Consider the following 26,219-nt stretch of genomic DNA (forward strand, 5'->3'; position numbering starts at 1 on the left):
TCTTGCTTTTCTGCTTGGCTCCCCAGCTTGGCGTTGGCGGCCTCCACGGCGCGGTGAGCAACGAGCTTGCTACGTCTGCGCGGCACACAGTCGATGACGACAGCCTCACTAAATACGTGGAGGCGGTGACCTTGCTAGACCCAGGCGGGCGGCGGCCTCGCTAGGTCCAACCTCCGCCACAAAGAGAAAATGACCCGTTAATTACATAGTAACCACTCTATTAATGAAATATTTATCCTTTTGTATTAATTGTTAATTAAACATATTTCATCCTATCATATTCCGTACTTGTTTATCCATGAACCAAACACACATGTTAAGTTAACTCGCAAAGGGGTATCAAGATATCCTAGCCATTCAAACATGTCAAAGTTAGAGGGGGAGGACACCGAAACAAGGCTCATACTATAAAACAAAATGATAATTATATAACTCAACCATACCAGCACTGCTATAGTCCGCATACACACTACAACCAAGAAAGAGGACACCAACTTCTTTCGCGCATGCTGTCGAAACACAACTTACTCTTAGATAGGCTCACCGGCTTCATGGCCATCACATTGCATGACATAAGCGGATAACCAGAAACTCACCGGCTGTTTAACTCACCAAGTCGGACAAGACGAACAAGAAGAAGGCCACCGCTGCCATACTTATAGATATAGACATGACTGGTCATATACTGACGGACCAAGATGACCCACAGAAGGTGAATCTGAGATGCCCATCGGGATGTCCAAGGATCAAGACAAAGGCCCAATAGGCTAGACTAGGCCCAAGACGGGTCCAGGTAAAGGCCCAAAGGCAGAAAGACTTGACCCGGATTATGTATTGATTCAGAACTCTGCCCCTTAATGGGTTAGGAACTGCCATGTAGACCCTAGGCTTGGCGTAGTATATAAGCCGGTCATTGGGAAGTTTAATGGTATAAAAAAATCTCATCGTTACAACCTTGCACATTATTGCCTTATAGTGATTTATAGTAGGAGTAGAGATCCGTCGCTATCATGAATCTCAAACCTAGGTAACTCGTGTGTATCACCGTCCCAGCCTTACACCCCCTCCCTCTCTCTCTCTCACCGCCGTGAGATACCCTTCATGGCTAGTGTACCAGCAATACCACAACAGTTGGCACCCACCGAGGGGAAGGTGCTATCTTGAGTTTGCGTTGGGCGGAAGTTTGAGGCGGAATCGGCAACACCATCGCTGTTGGCCATGTAATGTACTACGTCAACCTTCAACCTTCTGATCGTGCCGGCTGACGCGACTTGGGTTCCATCTTCGACAAACCCGGCCACCCACATGATTGTCTCGTTCGGTGACTTCCACGTCTACATTGGCTTCACCGACTCCAACGCTAGCTTCGACGCCACTCACCCCGCGCCCCTCCGCTGCATAGTATGTGACCACAAACGGATCTGGATATGCTTTTTCCATGGAGGCGGCTGAGTTCTAGTTCTGTGACACACCTACCCTACCCGTCCGTGAGGCCGAGATCAAGGGGGAAGGCCAATATGGATTTGTGTTGCTAATTAAGGTTCTAGTTCCAAGCCATCACCACTTGGGTTGCTACGCTGGTTTTGGCTCCATCCAATCGAAGCCGATGATGAACATGAGTCATCCCTCCCTCTAGACGAGGTGGACTACTCGGTGACGTGGGGGTACCAGGACAATGCACATGGTTATGGACTTGGGTTTGAGGGAATAAGATGACGCTGGTGGATTCAACGACGTGCAAACAACAAAACACGTGGGACGTGATTTACCCAGCTTCAGCCCCCAGAGGGACAACCCTACGTGTTGCTTGTCTACTGTTGATTGATGATCATTATGGTTACAATATCGCCGTGATGGCTATGGTGTGATCTAGGCATGCACTGAAGGGTCTGTGTATCTGTCCCCCTCGTTGGTCCCTCCTCATCCTTATATAGGATGCCAGATATCAGGACTTCGGGTTGGTTACATGTTCGGTTACCCCCTAAATGGGCTTGTACTTGTGTTGCACGCTAGGTTCATGGGATTGGTTGCTTATTGCATCATGAGCTTCACAGGCCTTCAATTGGACCACACTAAGTATGGTAATGGTGGGTAGGCTATGCCCACGTCACTCGGATTACAGTACCGGAAACCTCTCCACCCCAAGTATAGCTAGATGTGTTTTTGAAGACGGGTGTAAACCCAACTACGATGAGGCGGCCGAAAACTTTGATTGCAGGTCTTTCCACCAGCGCATCAATGACATCCAGAAGGGGGTCTACGTGGCCATCCACGAGCTATAAGAAGGTGGAACCACCGCCAAGGATGGCGACTTTCCGCCTCCTAAAGATCCTAGTGCAACGCTGCCACCGGCACCTGCGACTCCTCCCCAATCCAAACATCTGACCCACGGGATCTCGAGCGCCTATGCGAGACATTAAACGAAGCCAGACAACACTATGTTTGGCACAACATGCATCTTGATTGACAGATCGCTCACACCAACTAGATCGCCTTTTCAGCAATACCACTATATTGGTGAGCCGGCGGTAAGTGTAGGCAGCATTTGCAACCCCATTCCCCCCCCCCCCCCACCACCCACACACACCCCCCATGGATCGCCTACTCAGTTTAAAAAATAAAAGAAAATGATAATTTTTTAAAAAATTTATACCCTTTGAGATGTCCCTATGCTATGTAGTGTAGTTGTAAGGAAAAATAGCAAACATGAATTTCGACTTATTTTCCAAAATGGCGCCATATTTTGGCAAAACGGCTCTAGATTTTGTATACGACCTCGGATGAAAAAGTTTTTTATATGAAAAGTTACATCTGAATTCACTGGCCTACATATGTTTACCTATTTTTTTAGATTCATCAAAATCAAGAAGGAAAATATTTCTTTTAGAGGTTTTAGATTTAAATTCAAAAAACTTCAAACCTCGCCCTAATATGACTTTCTCACTTTCTCCTCCTTTTTCACCCTCTCCCTCTATCCATTCTCACTTTCTCCTTCTCAACCTTCTCCCTCCTGCTCCCCTTCTCCACCTTATTTCCCTTCTCATATTCTCTTCTCTTCCTCTTATCCACTCGCTAGCCTCCTCTCCTCTCCTCCTCCTGCACTCTACAACTTCTTCCTCCTCCTGCAACCGACAACCTCCTCCTCCTCCTCTAGCCCACAGCAGCACGACCACCTACTCCCCCTCCTCCTCCTCTAGCCCACAGCAGCATGGTGTCCTCCATCGATGACAGGGCCGAGGGGGCGACGACGACGGCAAGGTCGACCTCCGCCGAGGCTTCCACTCAGGGGCAGCAAGCTCAGCCGCGGAGAGAACTCGATTTCCTTTTTGTCTTGTTCTCCGGGTTCACATTGTAAAAGTACAAACATGTCACAAGACCTTTTTTGATTCCCAAACAACCCCGACGCACCTGGCTGGTGCGCAGGCGGTATTTTTGCTACCTCCGGCGTATCAAGATGATGCGCCGTTGGTAGCGCGTTACCACCGACGGTAGCTAATTTTGGTTCGCCGGTGGTAGGGGTTTTCCTAGTAGTGTGCGCCCCCAAGAAATGTGCACATGATGTTGTTGATGAGATCGTCCAAAGATAAAATGTTGTTATCGTCCCTCATGTTTCCATTGTCGTAGTTCTACCAGGAAGGGTTCATGTAATTATAAAATTTTATAAGTATTCCAACACTTATAAGAATCTAGTTAATATTTAATAGTGATTTTAGAGTTACTTAGGTACTCCATCCGTTCACAATTACTTCATGTTCTCGATTGGTTAAAGTCAAATCTTTTAAAGTTTAACCAAGCCTTTGCGAAATAAATCAATATTTATAATATGCGTATGTCTTCATTATTTGTCTTTAGCATTAGAAGATCCCTCTCCGCAGTGGCCCCTAAAGGACAATCCAGCTAAAAGGAAGATTTTTTTTTTTTGAAAAGGGAAAAACCCGGCTTCTGCATCGTGGTGATGCACACAGCCTTTTATTGAGAAAACAGTAATCTTTGTTCACTACTTATTACATCTTAAGGATCGCGTAAAGTCGATACAAGAATCAACCAGCAAAAAAAGGAGAACAGCATGAATCGACTAAGCATCTTCTAGTCGACTAATATGCTGCCAGCCAGCCCGGCACAAGATATCCTGAGCGACCATCTGGAGCCGTGTGCATCCAGAAGCCATGATATCCCGCTGCTCTGGTGGTGATAGGAGAGCCCAAAGTTGGATCCAATGCACCATGGAGAAGATAACCTGTAAAAAATTGAAATTTTTCTTGTTGTTAAAGATTATATCATTGCGGCATCTCCATATTGACCAACATAAGGCTGTTACACCAATGCGAATTAAAGCCTAGGATTGTTTGTCAACTCCATTTAACCAATTTCCAAACATATTTGTAATATTGGTTGGCGGAGGGAGATTATGAGTAAAATTAACAGTTCGCCAAATTAATTTAGCAAAAGGGCATGTTAAGAATAAGTGTTCGACCGTCTCATGCTCTCCACAAAAAACACATTTAGTACACCCAATCCATTGTCTCTTTGCTAAATTATCTTTTGTCAAAAGCACCTTATTACTCAGGAACCACATAATTTTTTTGATTTTTAGGGGGATTTTCATTTTCCAAAGATATTTCCGCAAGTATGGTGTATGATCATTCATAAGATCCTCATACATAGATTTGACTGTAAACAACCCACTAGTTGTTAGTTTCCACATAAAATAGTCCGGTTCATCATTTAAATTTACCATCATTAATCTTTGGCATAAGTGTAACCATGATGTCCACTTATTTTCAGATAGCACCCGTCTGAAGCCAATGTTCAGCGGTGTTTGTGCCAATACATGAGCCACTAACACATTTTTATGGTTCACGATATTATATAAGGATGGGTATTGAGTAGCTAAAGAGGATTCTCCTAACCAAATATCTTCCCAAAATCTTGTTGTTTGCACCGTTTCCAATTTTAAAATATCCTTTTTGAAAAAAATCATCTTTTACCCGCATGAGTCCCTTCCAAAAGGGGGAATCAGTCGGTTTTGCCTGCACCTCAGCAAGGGTTTTTTTGACTTAGGTATTTATTCTGTAGCAACTCTTGCCACACCCCTTCCTCATTTAGTATTTTAAAGAGCCACTTACTCAATAAACATCTATTTTTGAGCTCAAGAACCTCAATACCTAAACCTCCTTGATCTTTTGGTCGGCAAATTATGTTCCATTTTGAGAGTCTATATTTTCTCTTAGCTTCATCTGATTGCCAGAAGAATCTAGACCTATAAAAATCCAGATGCTTCCTGACCCCAACGGGTATTTCCAGGAACGATAACATGAACATTGGAAGACTTGTTAAAACAGAATTGATAAGTACTAATCTATCACCATACGATAGCAATTTTCCTTTCCAGCATCCCAATTTACCTTCAAACTGTGTCTCCACTGGATACCAATCTGAATTTTTAAGCTTCCTAAAATGAATAGGAATTCCTAAATATCTAAAAGGTAGTTCCCCTATATCACATCCAAAAATTTGTTTGTATTGTTGCTCTTCCTCCTTAGCCTTTCCGAAACAGAATAACTCACTCTTATGAAAATTAATCTTGAGACCAAAATTAATCTTGAGGCCCGATAATTCTTCAAACAAACATAAGATTAGTTTCATGTTTACCGCCTTTTGCAAGTCATGTTCTAAATTTTTTTTGTATCATCAGCATATTGTAGGATAGAGAGTCCTCCCTCGACAAGATGAGGAATAAGACCACCCACTTGACCATCCTCCTTTGCTCTTTCGATTAGAATAGCAAGCATGTCTGCTATAATATTAAACAACATTGGAGATAATGGGTCACCCTGTCTGACCCCTTTTTTTGTTTGAAAATAATGACCAATGTCGTCATTCACTTTAACACCAACACTTCCTCCTTGCATAAAAGATTCAATTAACTTACACCATCCACTAGCAAAACCTTTCATTCGCATGGACTGTTGCAAGAAAGACCACTTGACCTTGTCATATGCCTTCTCAAAATCAATTTTCAAAAGAACACCATCCATTTTCTTATTATGTAATTCATGGATTGTTTCATGCCAAATCACCACCCCCTCTAGGATGTTACGACCCGGCATAAATGCCGACTGAGTAGGTTTTATCACTTTTGGGGCAATCCCCGTAATGCGATTCGTCGCTACCTTTGTGAAAATTTTAAAACAAACATTTAGAAGACAAATAGGCCTATATTGTTGAATCTGGAATGCGTCCTGTATTTTTGGAAGTAAAGTGATAACACCAAAATTCAGTTTGTACAGGGGCAAATCCCCTGAAACGAGCTGATCAAATAGTGCCATAATATCGCCTTTAATTACTCCCCATAACATTTGATAAAACTCGACCGGAAAACCATCCGGCCCAGGAGCTTTATTGTGTTCCATCTGTGAAATTGCATCACATACCTCCTTCTCAGTGGAAGGGGATGTTAGGATCACATTTTCCTCAGCAGATAATTGTGGAATATCATGTACAAAATTCTCCCTCAAGGATACATTAGTAGATTCCGGAGGTCCGAATAATCTTTTGTAGAACTCAGTAATATATAATTTTAGGTTTTCCTGACCAACAATGGTTCCTTCTTGTTGCTCCAATTGAATTTTTTTCTTTTTCCTATGCTTTCCATTAGCAATTAGGTGAAAATATCTAGTATTGTTCCCCCCTTCTTGAATATGTTTTACTTTAGCTCTTTGGGCCCATTTTGTTTCCTCATCTCTTTGTAATTTCCTAATACTATCATTAGCCTTGTTAAGAGCCTCTCGTTCAACAACATTAAGAGGTTGATTTTCAGCTTTTAAATCTAGACTATCAATTATAGAGAGCAACCTCTCTTTTTTCCTTTTTATATTTTCCGCTCAAGTTTTTTGCCCACCCTTTCAAGAATCGCCTAATATGACGCAATTTATTTAGCCATCTATCCATTGGAGAGATTCCAGTCATTACCGAGTTCCATTCTTTCTCGATCATCTCATAGAAACCTTCTTGTCGTAACCAATACAACTCAAAGGAAAACTGAGCCTGATTTCCCAAATGTGCCTTCACACCCGAGTTAATAAGGATCGGAGTATGATCAGATTCAGCTCTAGATAGGGCTCTAACAGTAACCAAGGGAAACTTCTGTTCCCAAGAAGTACTCGCAAGAACTCTATCTAGTTACAGGTATATCACATAGACAGGGCTGATAGAGATGAATGAGCTGACTACTGTGGTGCTAGGTTTTCTTACTGGCGAGGATATCCCAGAGGTGCTTAATGACACGACAACCAATTCTAACACAAATCAGTGTTCCATCCACATAAACTGCACGACACAACATGTCGTTCTTGTATGCGTGCAAGCTATATCTTCCTACGCATCATATTAGCAAATGTTACCAAATCCCATGTACTCGCGCCGCGCCATCTTGTGAATTGTGTTGGAGATGCCGACTCCACCTAAAAACAGAAGATGTAAGAGCTTGGTTGGGTTTGAAACCACCGACGTCCCAAATGGTTGCAGTGAGGGTACTCAGGGAGGGCAAACTGATACCTAGAGTAATCGCGCTGATGAAGATGAAGAAGGACAATATGAAGATGATAAATGATGCCCGTCCTAAAAAATTGATCAGCTTCCTCGAAACCCGCTGGCCAATAATCGCAGCAAAAAATGCCAGACTGGTGAAGAAGAGAGCTGAACAAAATTCCGAAATTGAATTAGTAGTACTACACTACTACATGGTTACCATAGGAAGAACCTAGGAAAAGAGACAATACCATATGGTACAGGGAACCGACGCAGGAGGTAGTATTCTACGACTGCTATGGAAGAAGAAAACATCATTGCAAAGGTGGCTGTAGCACTTGAGACCTACAACAGTTTATGGGAATGCAAACAAGTCAAATATGGGAGCAGTATATGAAAAGTATCATAGAATACCATCAACTCATTGCAAACTTAAAGAGTGAGAAACCTTGGTTGGAACATCACGTTCTTGACATGAACAGATGAAGGTTTTACCTGCGGAGGGAGACCGAGCTCCAGGAAGAGAGGCCCCATGACGGTTCCCCCGCCGACGCCAAGCAGACCAGCCAGGACACCAGCAGCGATGCCAAAGGAGCAGTATACCAATAGCTGATGAGCTTTCAGGCTCGTATGCTTATTTGCCCTTGCTGATATCACCCTCTTCCCCTGCATCAGACTTGCTGCTTGGTACATGGACACTCCAACTGACACTGGGAGCTGCTTACATTTCAAACATGTAAAGAAATGTTAGTATCAGGATGATGGTAATATGAAGTAGTGATACCAATATGTCGAACTCAGTTCAGATGATACAAGATGGAAACAGTATGTACGTTTAGTAGCAGCAAAAATACAATTCGAAAGAAATTGAAGATAAAATGGATTACAGTTACAGCCTAGGAGAATTTTAGTTAAGTGATAGTCGATAATGTTATTTTCTCTTTGCAAAAAAAGATGCACACTGTCCTTTTTTATGAAGTTTAGAGGCATGAAATTTGCTTGAATCCCGAAACCATATAAATTTGTAACTTCTGATCAATTTGGTATACAATGTGGTAGAAGAATGAGGTGATGAAAGGTGTTAAGTACCTGGAGGAAGCTCAAAACCCAGTACCATGTGGAGCAAATTGCCATATAGTTCTGCAAAACATGAACGTCAACATAAATCGTTAGATGTTGCTGCCATTGTCAGGATGTCAGGATGCAGTTGTAAAATCATCATAATTGGGTTCTGAATTAATGTTAACAAAAATAGGGCTGGGAAATTTTGTGGATGTACCTTTATTAAAGTAGTATTACCTTACTATACAAAAACTAATGTTATTTTTACAAAATGGCAAATAAAAGGAAAAAAATACACTAGACATTCATCTGGTGAGGCCAAATCTTTAAAGGGTAAGTTTTAAATTTGGGAGATTAATGATTATAATGTATGAATGACCTTTTTGTGATGATCCTCTTTGGCCCAAATTTTACATTTATCACTTTTGTAGCTCATCTTTACAACCAGAGCTGCCACGTTAATAACGCAAGCGGGCAATAGTTTGAAATGAGAAGACATGGAGTTCGTCCAGTTGGGCGACGAAGGCTTTAGTGAGGTCAGCGTTATAGCTTCAGATCATCTATCGAGGGTTTCGGTATCCGTGAGGACACGGGTACCTCGTCGAGACCCTTGAGGTTATCAGACCACAATGGGGCTAGAAGCAACGCTCGAAGCTCAACATCGACATGGCGGGGCAGAAGCGGTGCGAGAACGACACGACAGAGAGAGGCACGTGCATTTTACCTAGGTTCAAGGTCCTCGTGGTTAAGTAAAACCCCTACGTCCTGCCTTGGAGTGGTATTGATCTTGCTCCAAGAGGAGTGTGGAGTACAAGGTGGTGATGCCTCTCTTCCCCAGAAATAGATGGGATCTGCTCTAGGTAGAAGATGATGGCATCTAAAGAGCATCTAGGGAAGAGAGAGAGTCTACTGGGTATCAAATCTGCATACACTACGGGGCAGCTGCCTTTCCTTTTATAGCGGCCTTGGCCCTCCTCCCCAAGAAAACTTGGCGGAGGGGAAACCAAAGAATGGCCCAAGGAAGCGAAGAGTTCTCCCTATCCTAACCATGGACTGGGTCCATGGCCACACCAACTTGCTTGGCTCACTGGGGGTGGTTGTGGACGATGTCGACACCCCTTGTTGTACTTGCACCGTCCACCCCACACCTTTAGGAAAGGGGGGGGGGGGGGCAACGGACATCTCACTTTATGCAGGCAAACATGGACCTTCACTCCTCTTCTACGTGCGTCATGGCTGGCATCATCGTCCAGTAGCGTTGCTCCTACGCCACCGGCTCGTGATGGCATCTCTTGAGTACCTTTCGTGGATGGAAGCTCCGCGAGGTCTTCTGGTAGCCTGGAAACATCTAAGTCCTGGACCCCTCACGATGTGTTCCTTGGAGAGGTGTTCCACACCCCTCATGGAAACCTCCAGTCTCTCGGAGAGGTGTTCCTTGTATTCTGCTAGTGGGCTGCCGCGGGGGCCAGTAGCAAGTGTACATGGTACCCTGGGTTCCATAACACCAACATCACAGTTGAGAGGGTTAAGTTCCTCCTTTTGGGTTGTGGGTGGGGGGGGGGGGGGGGAGATATAGCCAGCCTCAAAGTTTTGTCGTCTTATCCCTCCAATCAATGGTCATGAGAGTCTTGTTCCAGAGATTGGCTAGAGTCATGTGCTCAATGGGAGAGCTACGTGTAGCTAGAGGGGTGTGTGTGGTGGTGGTGAGTGTATGTGTGTGTGGAGGGGGGCCTCAAAGCATTGTTTTCTTGTCCCTCTAGTCAACAGTCACCAATCTCGTTCCAGGACTGTCTCCTCTGAAGAAAAGGAGAGCCATGTGCTCAGTGGCGGAGTAACTAGAGGGTGTGTGTGTGTGTCAGGGGGAGGGGGTGGGGGTGGGGGTGGGAAGCTTTGTCGTCTTGTCCCCCCCAGTCAAAGGTCACCAATCCCGTTCGAGGGATCGTCTCCTCCGAGGAAAAGGAGAGCCATGTGCTGAGTGGCGTAGCTATGTGTAGTTGTGTGTGTGTGTGTGTGTGGTGGGGTGGGGTAGGGGCATATTGGTACAACCCTTCACATTTGGTAATGTTTGTACTAAATCACCCTATATTTGGCTTAGCGGACAAAAAGACTTCCTACCCATTCAGATTGTCCTTCGTCGCCGTCTTGCTTGCGCCAACTCTAGCCTCTGGTGCGGACGACGTGTACGAGGTGATGTAGACCTACCCCATGGTGGCGACAGTGTTTTCGCCGTCGACATCCCATCCACTTGCAACTTCGGGAAGGGTCTCACACCATTCGGTACGACCACACAGTGAGTGGCCACGTTTCTAACGACACACTGAGCAACATCAATGGGGTGCGTATTGAGGTAATCTTCATTTGGGCACTGATATCTTCCACTAGTGCACCGGTAGCAGCGACCTACCCGGTGGCGATGTTTGTAGAGTCATCGGTTTTCACATGAGCTCGGCGCAATCACGCCCTCTGTCTCTCAGTGCCATGTTGTGTTGTATTGTGACTCGTGACCCGCCCTTCATATTTGCCAATTTCTAACTAAATAACCCTAGATTTGGATTATTTGCACCCCAATAGTGGACAAAAGGTCTCCCTACCTTATTTTACCTCTTACCTCGCTGGGAGGGGAGGGGGCACCCAAGAAAATTCCCTTTCAGGTTGACCTTCGTCGCCTGTAACAACCCGAAGAATAGGACCTCGAAAGGGTAGAAGTAAAATGTGTGCATTTGCATTTCATGCATCTCTAAAATACGGGAAGATTTCGAAATTTTTATGTAGTTCACCAAAGTGATCAAATTTGAAATCTAGTGTGGAGATTGACCTAAGTCAAACATAGGAATTTGAAATTTAAATTTCGACATGACCTTTGAGTAATTTCAAAATGTGAGGTAAATTTAAAACATGAAAACCTAAGATTTGTTTGTAACTAGTATTAACAGTGTGTGATTATAATTTGAAAACACTTGTACACATTTCAAGATTTTTGAATTCAAAATTTATTTTTGACCAAGTTAAAGTTGAATTCAAATAATCTGAATCAAAAATCTAAATATTTGATTCAAATATGCCTAAAACTATGTCAAACAACATTCTATATGTCCCAAACACAAGATCATTTCATAACAACATTCTAAAATAATAATAGAACTCAAATTTCAAATTTGAGTTGAATAATTAGAGCCAAATTCAAATTTATTGTCTTGTGAAGGAGTTCTTCTTTGAGATGTGTCCGGGGTGTATTTGTAGCGAGATGGCCAAGTTGCTATATGTTGTGATGTTCCAGGACTAACAATTTTGGTACCGTGTTGTATCCATTTTTGCCAAGATTTCCGTATACTAATCGTGGAATTCTCTTCTACGTAATTGTTAATAGATTGGTACCAATGGTCTTCGTTCAAAAATCAAATCTAGTGGACTACTCTCACCGTTACATTCTTCTTTAGCCAATAAAACAAAGAGCCGTAGCAATTTCCACTGTCTCTTCTGTTTTTTCCCAAGATCTCCCACAGAATACTTCATCGCGTAGATGCATTAACCTGTCCAGAGGCAAGCAGCAAAGGAGAGCGAGTGCCCTGCTAGTTCTTGCAGGCAGTTGTCTTGTTTATCCTTTTGGTGATGTCGCTAAATTTCCTCAAAAATGGAAATTCGCTGAAATTTTCAGTGATTTTGGCGAAGATCAAAATGATTTCCTTCCAGTCAAAATATTTCAGAACTTCCGGTACTATACGGGAATTCGAAAAATAATAAACATTTTGATGAATTTTAAGAGAAAGGTTTGGTCCTTTGGTGGAAACACAAACAGAAACCACTTAATTTTTGTGATTTCGATTGTGGCCAAAATAATATGATATAAACTGTTAGTTGGATCGATTAGGAGAAAACACAGTCATTAAAGTTTTCATGATTTTTTTTCGTAATATTTTTCAGAATTTCGTACTATCATATGTTCATATTCATATGGTCTAAGTTTACCTTTAAAGATCATGTCAATATGTGAGACAACTTACTCCCTCCAGTCGTATGAAAGATAGTACTTGTTTTGGATAAAGATGAGGGTAAATCATTTGGAAGTTTGACTACTAATATATATATGCAAGTAAATATACAAAGGGATACTCAAAACAATACGTGTGATTTAAAAAAAAAACTATTTCACATCTTTTTTTAGTTTTATAAATGCATAGTAATGTAAAATAATGGTTAGGAAATTGGCGATGAATAAATGGTTAAAGTCGTATGCTGAAGATCGTGTCAATGTTTTTAGTCAACTTATTGCTACAAAAAGAATAACTGCATGGAAGTTGACGTATCTGAAATTATAAATAAAGCAACTGATCATTCAAAACTTAAAGGCTACTAGGAACTTGTAAAATTGTAGTAGTAGCTGTTTTCTCACCTTAGTGACCTGAAGCGCAAGGAATGCTACCCAAACAAAGGCAAGAAGGCCAAACTGCCTCCAATAAATGTTCTTCCAAATGGATACCTACATCAATCCAAATCTTGTCTTACACACAATACTTGAGAATAGTTCTACTACGGCTAGGGAATGTAGAAAATTTTAGTTTACAGCTGCTTCATCTGACGGGGTCATTTTCTCAGCTGCGGCATCAGGCCCCGTAGGCCTCGGCGTATTCTCAATTTCTTCACCTGACAAATCAAGAAAGTATAAGCAACAACTTTCTGCATTTTATAATGATGAATAATAGGTTTACTGATGTTACTGGATCGTTCTGCTTGTTTTGCCGCTGCGTCCTGAAATAAGTAATGAAATTAAGGAGCCTATCAGCATTCTTACAAGGATATGTACTTCAAAAAACCATAATCATAAGTACCAAGAAAAGTATTACCCTTTTTATTAATGTCTCTTTCTTCCATGTTTCTACACCCTTCAGAAAAGCTTTAGTCGAGGTAACTGAAATTTAAGTTGGAAATGCATTCTCAAGTTAGCTACAACTAGAGAAAGGCTAAACCGTTGTCACAGTTTGTGGACTAGTCTGAGAACCTAGAAACAGGAGGATCAGGAGAACCGTGACAAGCCAGTCGGGGAATATCACATTGCAAATAACCCCAATGCTGACCCCCATCATGAGCATGGGCTGTATGAGCAGGGCTAGATCATAGTCTATCACTGGCATGTCCAAAGTTGGGTGTTTCAGCTTGAGGTTGCAGTACACGGTTGAAACAGCAGCTCCCGTGATCATACCTGTGGAAGAGATTCACATAAACAATCACAAATCTTACACATCTTCGACAGGTACATACTTTTGTGATGAATTTTCTATTTTTACCTATTTTGTTTTACCATAGACGTTAAGATCACATCCATGTTAATTAATCAATGGTCCATATTTGAGATGTATCTTGTAGTTCACATTAAACAAGAAACTTTAGGATGCTTCTAAAGTTATTTTTGGATTGTCCATTTACTTTGATATAACTGCTAGGAGTAACTACTACCTGACAGAGGGTAAGTGGTAACTATGACCTTCTAAAAAATAATGAGGTATAATAATTTTATTAGACTAGTCAAGTGTGTATGACTAGTCTAATATGATACTATCTCCACAATGCATGATATCATATGGTAGTATCATATTAGGAGCCAGGAGGAGCAGGAGGTGTTGTTCGAGTTCGTCGTTGTCCTCAAGGGCGACCCACTCGCCATCCAGATGCTGCCGGAGAAGTTCGCCGACTTCGTCGGCGGCAATGAGTCGGCCTCGCTACATTTGTGGGAGGCTGCATGCGACTGCTGCCGGTGGTCGGTGGAGGTGCTCTTCGACGGGCGCGTCAAGATGTACCTCCACACCGGCTGGGAGAAGTTTGCGCGCTACCACGACCTCGAAGCCGGCTACGTGCTCACATTCTCCTACCTTGGCGAGGGGGATATGAGCGTCAAGGTGTTCGACGAGACGCGCTGCTGCCGGCACTACCACGGCGACACCGACGAAGAGGATGACTGAGTGTTGTTTTTTCGCAGCGAAAATAGGCACTCATATTTTTGGATGTTCTTCCTCAAAAGGACCAACAGGGCTATCATCACCAGCTGGATTTTTTCCAGTTTGGGTGACTGAGAGTGCCTGGGAGTGTTCTTTCTTGGCAGCGAACACACGAAATCTGCGATGCCAAGTCTAGTTAGGTTTCCTCATTTTCCAATATTTTGATTTTTGTCAACCATGGGTCAAACTATGTATTAGTTTGTGGAAACCATGTTCCAAACTATGTCTTAGTTTGTGTAAACCATGTTCCGAATTATGTATTAGTTTTTGGAATGTTTCTTCTCGCTATTGAAATAAAAATGCAAAAAAAAACAAAAAAGGGGGTATTTTAATGTTTAAACAAGTTTGGGGGCGGCGTTTGGGGGACGCGGCTAGGGAGCGACGTCCCCAAACACGGCACGAACAAAATACGTCCCCCAAACGCTCGATCCGGCGCCGTTTGGAGGACGCTTTGGGGGACACGGCTGTAGATACTCTTAATGGTGTACTTTCCAGCGGGTAATGTTGCTCCAAATATGATGAAAATGCAAATGTTGTTCCAAACATTTAATGGTGTACTTTCCAGCAGGTAATGTTGTTCCAAACATGATGAAAATGTAAATCTTGTTCTAAACATTTAATGGTGTACTTTCCAGCAGGTAATGTTGCTCCAAACATGATGAAAATGCAAATCTTGTTCCAAACATTGAATGGTGTACTTTCCAGCAGATAATGTTGCTCCAAACATGATGAAAATGCAAATCTTCTTCCAAACATGATTGAAATAAAAATGTTGTTCAGTACACAATAAAAATAAAATGTTGCTCCGTACGCGATGTAAATAAAATGTTGTTCTGTATGTGATACAAATAAAATGTTGTCCGTACGCGATAAAAATAAGTTGTCTCATACACAATGAAAATAAAAATTTGTTTTGTACACCATGGAAAATAAAATTCATTTTCGTACGGGAAGGCTACATAGAAAACGATACAGGTGAATATAACAAAATATAGTGTGGACCTATATTTTCATAACAACATCTACACGGTCCAGATAACCACTGTGTTTATGCATGGGCTAGTTTTCATTGGTTTCACACAGCATGCGCAGGGGGACACTAACGTATTGGATTCATAGGCTGTAGACTCTGGACGCCTGCTGCCGTGTTGCCCAGGTTGTACTACAGCCAGACTGTTTGTTCACTAAGTATGAATTACATATGAGCTTTGGTGCCCACCGTTCGTATCTACATATATAACTCCATCCGACGGTGGCTATGGTGATGGGTATGTACCCCCATGTGTATTCACTTAATATTCTACAATTATATGTATATGGAAAGTAACAACCAAAGATGCACATTGAAGCTCATGTGAGTGTCTATTTACCAATGCGGCTGGTATTATTCGTAAGTAATGTTACATTGTGCAGAAGAACATGAGAAATGGATATGTATGTATGGATATACAATATACATTGCGAACAATACGAACATAGCAAAAATATTAAAACAGGATACGAATACAATATAACGATCAAGAAGAAGATACTTAGAGAGATGACGAGCCCTCACATTTTGACATGGCCGTCGATGACTTGGGATCGAAGCCCATGATCAAGGTGAGCATGGGCACGAAAATCCCACCACCACCTACCCCGCCAACGCTGCCAAATGCTGCCCCGAAGAGTCCAATGAACGACCCCAACACTATTCGCCATCCAAATTTCATGGGCTACGTAGAAATCAAACAAACAAAACACGCCTAAATTTCAACTATAATTGTGACACTCTAGATCGAACGGGTGATAACCGTCGGAGCTAGCCAACTCAAGAGAGAGGTGACATGGTCGAACAAATTCAGCTAAGTACAGCACGAACTTTAAACAACAGAATGGCTTCCTAATTTCTACCATTACCGGCCACACGTGGTGATAAGCTGTTCTGCCTGAGCTTGCTAGCTTGCCCAGTGAGCTTGCTTCCTCCGGCGGTGCAGCGGTGGCGGTGGACGAAATGCCCTTGTCATGGACGGCGACAGCGGTGGCGGCAATGTAGGCTATGCCCAGTACCGCAACGGCGTGCCATTTCCTTCCCATTTCTGGCTTCCCCGAAATAAAAAATCTATCACTGAGGGTGGAGAGAGAGGCGTGGAGGGTGGAGCTAGCTGCATGGAGTGGGGGAAGAAGATGGCCTGGGGAGCACAAGATTATATTTGCATAAAAGCATGCTGGAAGCATGTGATACACATCTTCCAGTTACCGCCTGGTTGGAATGCAGCTTTGGCCGGTCTATGATCCACCACCCGACATCTTAGTAGAAAAAGGAACGTCGTGGGGATCTGTGATTTGCAGTCGCTAAAGTATCCCGAGCAGGAGATTTTAGACTAGTCATAGTGGAAAGTAACATAGCACATGTTACTACTCTATGTTACTACCTTCATAGTGGTTAGTAACATTAAAGTAGTATCATATATGTCTTCATTAATTAGCTTATAGACTCATTGTATCTTGAGAAGTGTGATGTTATAGTAACTAGCTATGTTACTCCATCCTCCTTTCTCCTTATTAACTCACTGCCACATAAGCAAATTTGCTGAGTTGGCCGACACTTAGTTACTAGTGAAGTTACTCGCACTATGAGTAGTCTTAGACTACTCATAGTGGAGAATAACGTAGGTAGTAACATCAATAACATGCAATGTCAACTAAGTATTTTGATAATATGACATGTTATTAATTGAGTAAAAAGAGCATAGTGATAACTAACTATGTTATCGTCACATCACACATTTCAAGGCAAGATGAGTCTACAACTTAATTAATGTAGTATTTTATGTTACTACGCATCTGATGCAAACCACTGTGAAGATAGTAATATAGAATAGTAATATGTGTATATTACTACCTAAGGTTACTTTTTCATTATGACTAGTTTTACACGATTTTAAATTGTATCTCTGGTTCTGGCAAGCGGACTGCGTCTCCCATATTCTTACACGTGGATGTAGTAGTACACAGAAGTCTTTTTATTAGTAGTATCGATCGGTACGTTCAATTTCCAATGATCAAGTTTCTAATGAACCTGCAGGTACTAGGAGTACTAATTACTCCTACTTTAACCGACCGATTATAGCGTGCTGTGCCTGTGCAGTTCTTTACAAAAACCAAGTCACTTTCTATAGCGTGCATGTACTTTACTCCGTCCTCCACCAGTACTGACCTCTTCTACAATCCAGCCTTCACCAGTAGTGTCCTCCATCCGCCACCAGTAGTGCATTGCATTGCAGTTTACAAAAATCAAGTCATATTCTGAAAAAGGTTGGTGCATGTGCCGGCCATGAATAATGTACAATCCGTCCTCACCTAGTACCTTCCTCGTGTACAATCAATCCTTCACCGGTACCGGTGGTGTCCTCCATATATCCGCCACCAGTTGTGTCCTCCATCCTCCACCAGTAGCGCCCCCCATGCATGGTGGCCAGGCCAGCTTAACAAGCAGACGGCACCCATCTTGAGAGGTGGAAACGGTGGTATCCGGATCGTACGGCATGTCATGGTTCCACAAAAGATTCTCCTCTGTTAGACAATGTAATACTACATTTGTCCATAAAATGATGTTCCAAGTTTACCTAAATCTAGAGATTCTTTAGTAAATAGATATATCTAAATTTAAACCAATCTCCGATATTATTTTATAGACAGATGGAGTACATGCATACAATACCAATACTAGCACAAAACCCGTGCTTTGCTACGGCAACACAATTTGCTAAAATTAAATTTAGTTATTTATAATTATTAGGAGCCCCATTTAATAATACTCAGTTGCTTTCAAAAATCGATGGGTTCTCTCTTGGAATACACCGTTCCCCGCTCTGGCTCTGGACATGGGGAAAATAATCTCCACTTCAAACATTATGATACTTCCTAATAAGTAATGACATAAAAATAATATAATCTATGAAATATCTCTTGTGTCTTCTTCCTCGTTTGTCTCTCTCTAGCAACCACTATGCACACCTCATATTTGTTTTCTTTGCGCCGTGTATTTCTCCTATTCAAATATGGTTTTCCTAGTTGAATACCGTGCCTTGCTATAATATATTTTTTGTCATCACATATGTCTGAGAAATAAATATTCTTCATATATAAATCATAAATCCATGTATTAATAATTAATCAAATATGTAGATGTCAAATGTTGCATAACAACAACACTCAACTTTGAAGAAAATGAGCTGAAAACGAATCTTGTCTGATAACAATTAAGGCCAAATTTGGTGCAATGGATAAAACTTTCAGAAAACAAACTAAAGAAAATGGTATAAACAAACAACTTCGTATATGATAATGGGATAGCAGTGCTAAATAATTCCATTTTTTTGTTAAGAATATATTTTCTCACATTCAACACATATGGTACTATACGGCAATGCAATAAATTCACTTGCAAAATGATTGTGTGGGCTACTACGTTCACCTTGTAGGATCAAAAAGGAAATTCTTTGCTAGCTGCTCAACTTCCTTTGGACAATTAGCAGTCCAATAAAGTGCCATTATTTTTCTTTGTGTGGAATCTTCGGTCTTCAAGTACACTATTACTCTTGTCAGTTGTCACCATCTTCGCTGATACATTTGGACATCCTCTATGAACATTCCAACTTGATCCAAAAGTGTTTTCACCTGACAATGAATGCCATCTAGACATTTTCATCTTGTTGTTAAATGGCTGCAGCAATCTTGAGAGATTTTTGACACTGATCGTGATTAGCTATTAAAGCCTTCAGGTCAACATTCACTACTGCACCTAGAGCCGAACAAATTTATCCAATCTGTAGAAGCTTTTCATTGAATCTGACACTTCATACATACAACATTCCTACAGTACGTTGCTTTCATCTGGTAATCGATTCAGAATCCCGACCATAGTAGTTGCTTCAGTTCCCCTAGGAAGCTGGACACCACACAGTTGCATGCTGCAGCAGAAGCCTACCGTACTACACCAGGAAGCTCCGGCAGTATGGCTCCAGATGATAGGCTATCAAGGCGCAGTAACAAAGGCGACGACACATCTGCTGCGTGGAGGATTCCCGGGATATTTTTTTTCCCAGCTGATTGAAGGGTGCGCCACGGGAGCAAATGCATCCGTTGATGCACTGGAGGATTTGGGGGCGGGCAGTGGCCGGGAGTGCCTTGAATTCGGAAGGGCCTGTCTTGGATTCGGAAGGGGCTGTCCTGGGGGCGCTGCTGTGGGAAGTGCCACCGAAGCAGAGTAGCGGCAGTGGCGGCGTGCGATGTAACGGCTGTGGACATGGCATGGGACGACGTCTGGCGGCGGCTTGGCCTCCTGAAAGACTTAGCAGAGCAGAGAGGATGGCTGGTGGCCTTCGAGGGAGTTACAATTGCGGGATCCACGGGAGATCAGCGCGGCGGCGCACAACAGGCGGGCCAATTTTGGAGGCTGGAGCCTTCAGCGATTAACAATCTGTGTCGATCCTGGTTCTACCCGTTCGAGGCAGAGACTGGTCGCATCGAAAACTTTTTTTTTTTAGCATAGCATCGAAAACTTATTAGTACAGATGTTGGACGCCTGGGCTGTTTCTATTGGGCCTACGAGAAGTTTGTGACTTGGACGCCTGGGCTGTTTCTATTGGGCCTACGAAAAAAATTGTGATTTGTGACTTGTTTGGTCTGTTTGTGACACCAGGCAGTCACCTATTGCAATTTAATAGTAAAGATAGACTAGTACTCTACCTGGTATTGTATCTCTCATGTACGTCACTGTGAGAGGTTTCTCCCACTACTATATTAACACGTAATTGAGCCTAGAGAGAGGGTATTGTTCCCGTCACAAACATTGACATGGTATCAGAGCCGCCTTCCTCCATGATGTCGTAGAACCCCTCACCGATGGTCTCACTGCTAGCTAATTAATCTTGTCACGTTTTGCCGGAGACTCGTGTCCGGTAAAGAACACGAGTATCACCGAACCCGAGAGGTTCGAACACAGGGGACTCAAGATCACGTCGTCGCCTTCCCGGGGTGGGTACTGCAGAGGTAGACACGGTAGTTACCCAGGTTCAGGGTCGTCGGAGAGGTAAAACCCCTACGTCCTGCTTTGGTGGATGTATTGCTGGTCACAACGGAGAAGATGACCATACAAGAGTCTAAGGTTTCTTGATCGCCCCGGATCCCCCTCTACGCTAGCTAAGCTAGCTCTTATATAGAGGAACTGGTCCTCTTGCCCCGAAATATGTTGAGGGGGAAGGGTTGTGTGGTGACCCGGCATACCACTGCATGGTGTAGTATACAAGTCTGACATAACACCAATGAAACACCGTTCCACTAGTATTACATCGCTCAGAGTGGTACAACAGAAACATATGCGGGTCCAAGGCATGTCTATAGAATTACACACAGACTCTGTTACATAAGATCATCACAGCCTCCTAATTTACAATGAGGTAAAACTGCAAATAAACTCCAGAAGAACGACTCGTAGTCAAGTCTTATCACTAACTCTACTTGTAGAGGTTTTGACTAGTTATAGAGGCTATGAAGAGATTCTAGCTAATTAGGAGCTATGTTTAGGAAGCTAGTTCCTTTCTATTGCTAACTGTCCGTTGAAGTAGTTGTTGACTCCTCGGTCTTCGATTTGCACTGTAGATCCTCCTTCGATGCCTCCATATCAACCAGGCTAGGGTTTACAAGAGTCATAGTAGAATACGTATTGAAGCCTTCTTTCTTGTTGTCCAAGTTGATAATACGCGTTGGTCCAGCTTGTCAAGTCCATGTGCTGGTCCACCTCCATAATGGTCTGCACCGGGTATAGCATTGTCGGGTACCCAAAGGGTTATGCCCACATCAGTAGCCCCCGAGTATCTGGCCGAAGTGAAGTCGGGCAGGGACTAAAGTTGTCATCGTCTGAATAACTTGATCATCTGTCGAGTCTTGTGCTTGATGTAGAGTCAAAGTTATTCTTTATCGGGTGCGCGGCCAGCGCTCCTGATGGGAGTACCCCGAGTCTATGGACGGGTGCTTGCACCGTGCATAGACTCAAGTTGTACTACTCGAAGAGCTTGATGTTGATGTCGATGTCTTCAAATTATCTCATCATCCGATACTTTTAAATCTATTGGGTCTTCAAAACGACAATTGACGAAGCTTCCATCTTTTTATCGGGTGCACGGTCAGCGCTCCCGATAGGAGTAGCCCCCGAGCCTGTAGATGAATATGAAGTAGTCATGTATAAGGTATAAAATCCTGAAACGAATACCGTAGATTTCTTCGAGTTCCGAGAACATTTGGATGCTTTTGATGATGTAACGGAGGAGTCGATGATTTTGGTGATGTCCCGGAGGAGTTGATGATTGGTCCGCGACAACACCCGAACATAAGATGCAATGCAGGCTTGACGGACTCATGTAATCTTGCTGAGCCATATATCTTCGTGAATCATCGGCGAAAACACCCGAGCATAGAGTGCACTACAGACCCGACGGACCTCATTGCATCGTACTGAGCCGTGTATTCTTCGTAAACCGTCGGCAGAAACACCCGAACATAGGGTGCAATGCAGACCCAATGGACTCATTGCATCGTATTGAGCCGTATATCTTTATAAATCATCAGCGGAAACACCCGAGCATAGAGTGCACTACAGACCCGACGGACTCATTTCATCTTATTGAGCGTGTATCTTTGTAAATCGTCGGCGGTAACACCCGAGCATAGGGTGCACTGCAGACCCGACGGACTCATTTCATCTTACTGAGCCGTGTATCTTCGTAAATCGTCGGTGGTAACAACCGAGCATATGGTGCACTGCAGACCCGACGGACTCATTGCATCGTACTGAGCCGTGTATTTCTGTATAGTGGTCATCAGCATGTTGTGAGTGATCAGTTCACGTTGCAGGCCCGATGGACCCGCAGTAATTGCACCATATCTTGTTGAGCCGTAATTTCCATCGATTGCAGCACTAGTGTAAGGAGTCTTCATATTTTCTTGAATTCCAGCGAACCAGCGCTCCCGATGGGAGTGATAGTGTGAGGAGTCTTCATATTTTCTTGAATTCCAGCGAAACAGTGCTCCCGATGGGAGTAGACGCAGTAGTCGAAGATCTTCCAGGAGCCCCCGAGTACTTCCAGTGCTCCCGAAACTGTATCAGGTCCATATTTACATAGCCATAGAAGATAAATCCATTGAAAACACTAGATGATCCACCGACCCGGGAGTGCATCGGGTCATTTATAAGATGATATTCATTGATAACCATAGATGAAGAAGCCACCGACCCGGGAGTGCATCGGGTAATTTATATAAGATGATATATATCCATTGATAACCATAGAGGATGAAGCCACTGGCCTGGGAGTTCATCGGGTCATTTATATATGATGATATCCATTGATAGCCATAGATGATGAAGCCATTGACCCGAAGAAAATAAATCCACTGAGTCGGGGAAGATATATCCAGAGCCGAAGAAGATAAATCCACCGAGTAAATGACCGTACTAGCGGTAACGACGCAATGGTGCCTCCCCGAGCGTCGGATGTGGAGAAAGGAAGAGGAACACTTAGCTCGGCTGCGGCGAGGCCAATGTGGAGGTAGGTCGCATGGTAGGCGCAGTCGAAGTAGTTGCATGGCCAGAAGATGGGCGATGTGGCAGACGCAGTTGAAACAGTTGCGCACCCAGAAGATAGTTTATGTAGCCGAGTGGCACCTGGCCGGCATGGTCGGTGAAGAAGACGTAGTTGATATGATATATATCCATTGATAACCATAGAGGATGAAGCCACTGGCCTGGGAGTTCATCGGGTCATTTATATATGATGATATCCATTGATAGCCATAGATGATGAAGCCATTGACCCGAAGAAAATAAATCCACTAAGTCGGGGAAGATATATCCAGAGCCGAAGAAGATAAATCCACCGAGTAAATGACCGTACTAGCGGTAACGACGCAATGGTGCCTCCCCGAGCGTCGGGTGTGGAGAAAGGAAGAGGAACACTTAGCTCGGCTGCGGCGAGGCCAATGTGGAGGTAGGTCGCATGGTAGGCGCAGTCGAAGTAGTTGCATGGCCAGAAGATGGGCGATGTGGCAGACGCAGTTGAAACAGTTGCGCACCCAGAAGATAGTTTATGTAGCCGAGTGGCACCTGGCCGGCATGGTCGGTGAAGAAGACGTAGTTGATATAGCGGATCTGCGACTGGCGAAAACCAGAGTATATCGAGTCTGCAATGTCGGGTCCACGACAGGCGAGCCCCCGAGAACATGGCGGGTGCGCGATGACAAACGCGGTTGACCGAGTAGTGTAATTGAAGCTTTGTTTCACTTCAATTTTATTGTAGTACACAAATTCACGCGCAAATAATAGCATGAGCCGAAAATATCCAGCCAAATAAAGTTTGCAAGTAGCAATTAATTAATTAATTGGAAGTATCTTCCACTTATTTCCCCTTCCCCTCCTCTCACCTCGCTACAGTAACTCGCCCCCTTTGAGAGTCCGCCGTTCATCACCTCCCTCGCCGGCCCGATCCAGAATCTCCTCCGTCGGCTTCGCCGGCCGGAGTGGAGGATGGAGAGGCGCCTGGCAGCCTGTATATAGTAGTATAGGATGGTTTTCTCTGTTGTTTACCCTTGTGGAGTATGCGAGTAGGAGGCCGGATCCCCATGGCCAGATCCGGCCCATCCTCGCCTTCTTCTTCGTGGCTGTCCTTCTCCGGTGGCAGGAGAGGCGGCAGGCGGCGAGGTGGTGGCGTGGCATCTTCGCCAATAAGGCCCTCCCCTTCTTCCTTCGTCATCCGATGCGGTTGCATGTGAGCGGCAACCAGATCGTGGAGCTTCTCCTTCCTGGCTCTCGTCCATGGCGGACGGTCAAAGGAGGAAGAAAATCCGGGGATGGCTTCCTCAATAAGCTCATCTTCTAGGTCCGCCGGCGTCGCCATCATCAACGCTCGTCTTCCCGAGTCCGTGGCAGGTTCTTCGGGCCAGGCGGGTCATTTTCATCGTCGCGATGCAGAGTAGGCCCTGCTACTTCTTCGATTCTGCCTCATCTGCAGCTTTCCCTGGATCCAAGCGCCAAGGTGGTGACAAGCAGGGGAATTTGCATGGTGGGTGGGTGGCGGAAGTGGCACCGGAGCTCTTCAGAAGCGATCCTTTCGAGCAGCACATCGGCGGCGATCCTGCTAGCCGTTATCTACGCCAGTGAAGCTTGGCGTTTTTTCAACCTCCATCGGAGGCCCTCTCAGAGATTGGAGGTCGCGTTCATTGTCGACTTCAATGCAAGTGGTGCCGTCCCCGCCTTGAAGCCCGACGGCGGCTCTCTGGTCTCTTGCTCGCCGGTGGGGATAGAGAAGGACCTGATTGCAATCTTCTTTTTCCTTCTGAGGTCTTTTCTGCATTTATCAGGGACCTATGTGTTATTTCTCTTTTTCATGGGGTCCTTTGTAACGTCCTGTACACCCACCGCTTGGAATTAACGATGCTTCTACGCCCTTCGGGGCGCTCCGCGTTCAAAAAAAAAAATTAATTGGAAGTATACCACCTGATATTTTTGTATCAGATGTTCGTCACTGATAAACTTGGTTGGTTTGGCCCATGTAAGGGAGTAGCAGTCAATGAAGTGGACGTAGTCGTTAGCGAATGGGGTCGACAAAGCAAAGTAGTGGAAATTTACTGCCGATCTGCATTTATATCACGGCGCAGAAAACTACGCGTAAAATAGTATGAGCGAAAAATATTTTTTTCGATAAGGGGCGCTTTATTACTCAAAAAGTTTTAAGCATTACACCCAGCCTCTGCATAACCAGGATGCACACAGCCGTTCAGTAGTCTAGGATCCATCAAAGAGCGATACAAAAAAAAAAAAAAAAGATAAAAGCCAACTACTATGACGCTCCGTTGGCTTCAATCCTCCGACTATGCAGCCACCCATGTTGGGATATAAACTCCATGGCCGTGTTCTCCAATCGTGTAGACACCTCCATAAAGAGGTCGCGATCCTCCAAACGCTGAAGTGGTGACCATGAACGGAGCAAAGCCGTACACCGGTAGATGACCTGCATAAGAGTAGAATTTTTGTCATTAAAAACCTTGTCATTTCTACATAGCCAAAGAGACCATGCAACCGCAATCGCTCCCACTCTGATAATCGTTTTGTACCTAGAATCCACCCCATTAAGCCAATTGCCAAAAATGTTTGCAATGCTACGGGGAGGGTATAAGGTAGAACCTATCTGAATGATTGACCATATAGATCTAGCAACTCGACAGTTGAATAAAAGGTGTTTTATTGTCTCTTCCTCGTGACAAAACACACATTTCGTACAACCTTGCCAGTTGCGCTTTACAAGGTTATCTTTAGTAAGAATCACACCTCGACGAAGATACCATGCAAAGACCTTTGTTTTTAGAGGTATCTTCATCTTCCAGATGGATTTATTATTTAAAACCGGTTGTTCAGATAGGCATAATGCCTTGTACATGGAGCTAACCGAAAATATGCCATTTTTGGTGAGACTCCAACGGAATTCATCCGTCCCCTGAACCAGCTGGATAGAACCTAACCGTTGAAGCAGTTCATTCCAGGAAGCTAGTCGAGGACCGACAAGATCACGCCTGAATGTCATAGAGGGGGGCGAATGTTCC

The 26,219-nt window shown here is 43.8% G+C and overlaps 1 protein-coding gene across 1 annotated transcript; it reads right to left on the reverse strand.

Moving 5' to 3' along the window:
* Window positions 1–7,096: 7,096 nt before the first annotated feature.
* Window positions 7,097–16,828, reverse strand: LOC127314466 (sulfite exporter TauE/SafE family protein 3). Its single transcript, XM_051344934.2, has 12 exons — window positions 16,482–16,828; window positions 16,138–16,297; window positions 13,589–13,789; window positions 13,434–13,498; window positions 13,308–13,338; window positions 13,154–13,233; window positions 12,983–13,069; window positions 8,620–8,670; window positions 8,026–8,247; window positions 7,782–7,875; window positions 7,558–7,698; window positions 7,097–7,463 (listed from the first exon to the last, which is right to left on the reverse strand). The coding sequence occupies exons 1-12, from the start codon at window positions 16,797–16,799 to the stop codon at window positions 7,390–7,392; spliced, it is 1,524 nt and encodes a 507-aa protein (XP_051200894.1). The 5' UTR covers window positions 16,800–16,828; the 3' UTR covers window positions 7,097–7,389.
* Window positions 16,829–26,219: the final 9,391 nt, after the last annotated feature.

This window comes from Lolium perenne, chromosome 7, assembly GCF_019359855.2.
Source record: "Lolium perenne isolate Kyuss_39 chromosome 7, Kyuss_2.0, whole genome shotgun sequence".
Lineage (NCBI taxonomy): Eukaryota > Viridiplantae > Streptophyta > Magnoliopsida > Poales > Poaceae > Lolium > Lolium perenne.

Excerpts from the sequence above, each read along its gene's own strand:
- LOC127314466 (XM_051344934.2), bottom strand. The coding sequence starts at position 16,799 with ATGCTTCCAGCATGCTTTTATGCAAATATAATCTTGTGCTCCCCAGGC. Across the intron at positions 8,671-12,982 it reads TTGCGCTTCAGGTCACTAAG|AACTATATGGCAATTTGCTC; the intron begins GTGAGAAAACAG and ends CATGTTTTGCAG. Across the intron at positions 7,699-7,781 it reads TCGGTTCCCTGTACCATATG|CTCTCTTCTTCACCAGTCTG; the intron begins GTATTGTCTCTT and ends AATTTTGTTCAG.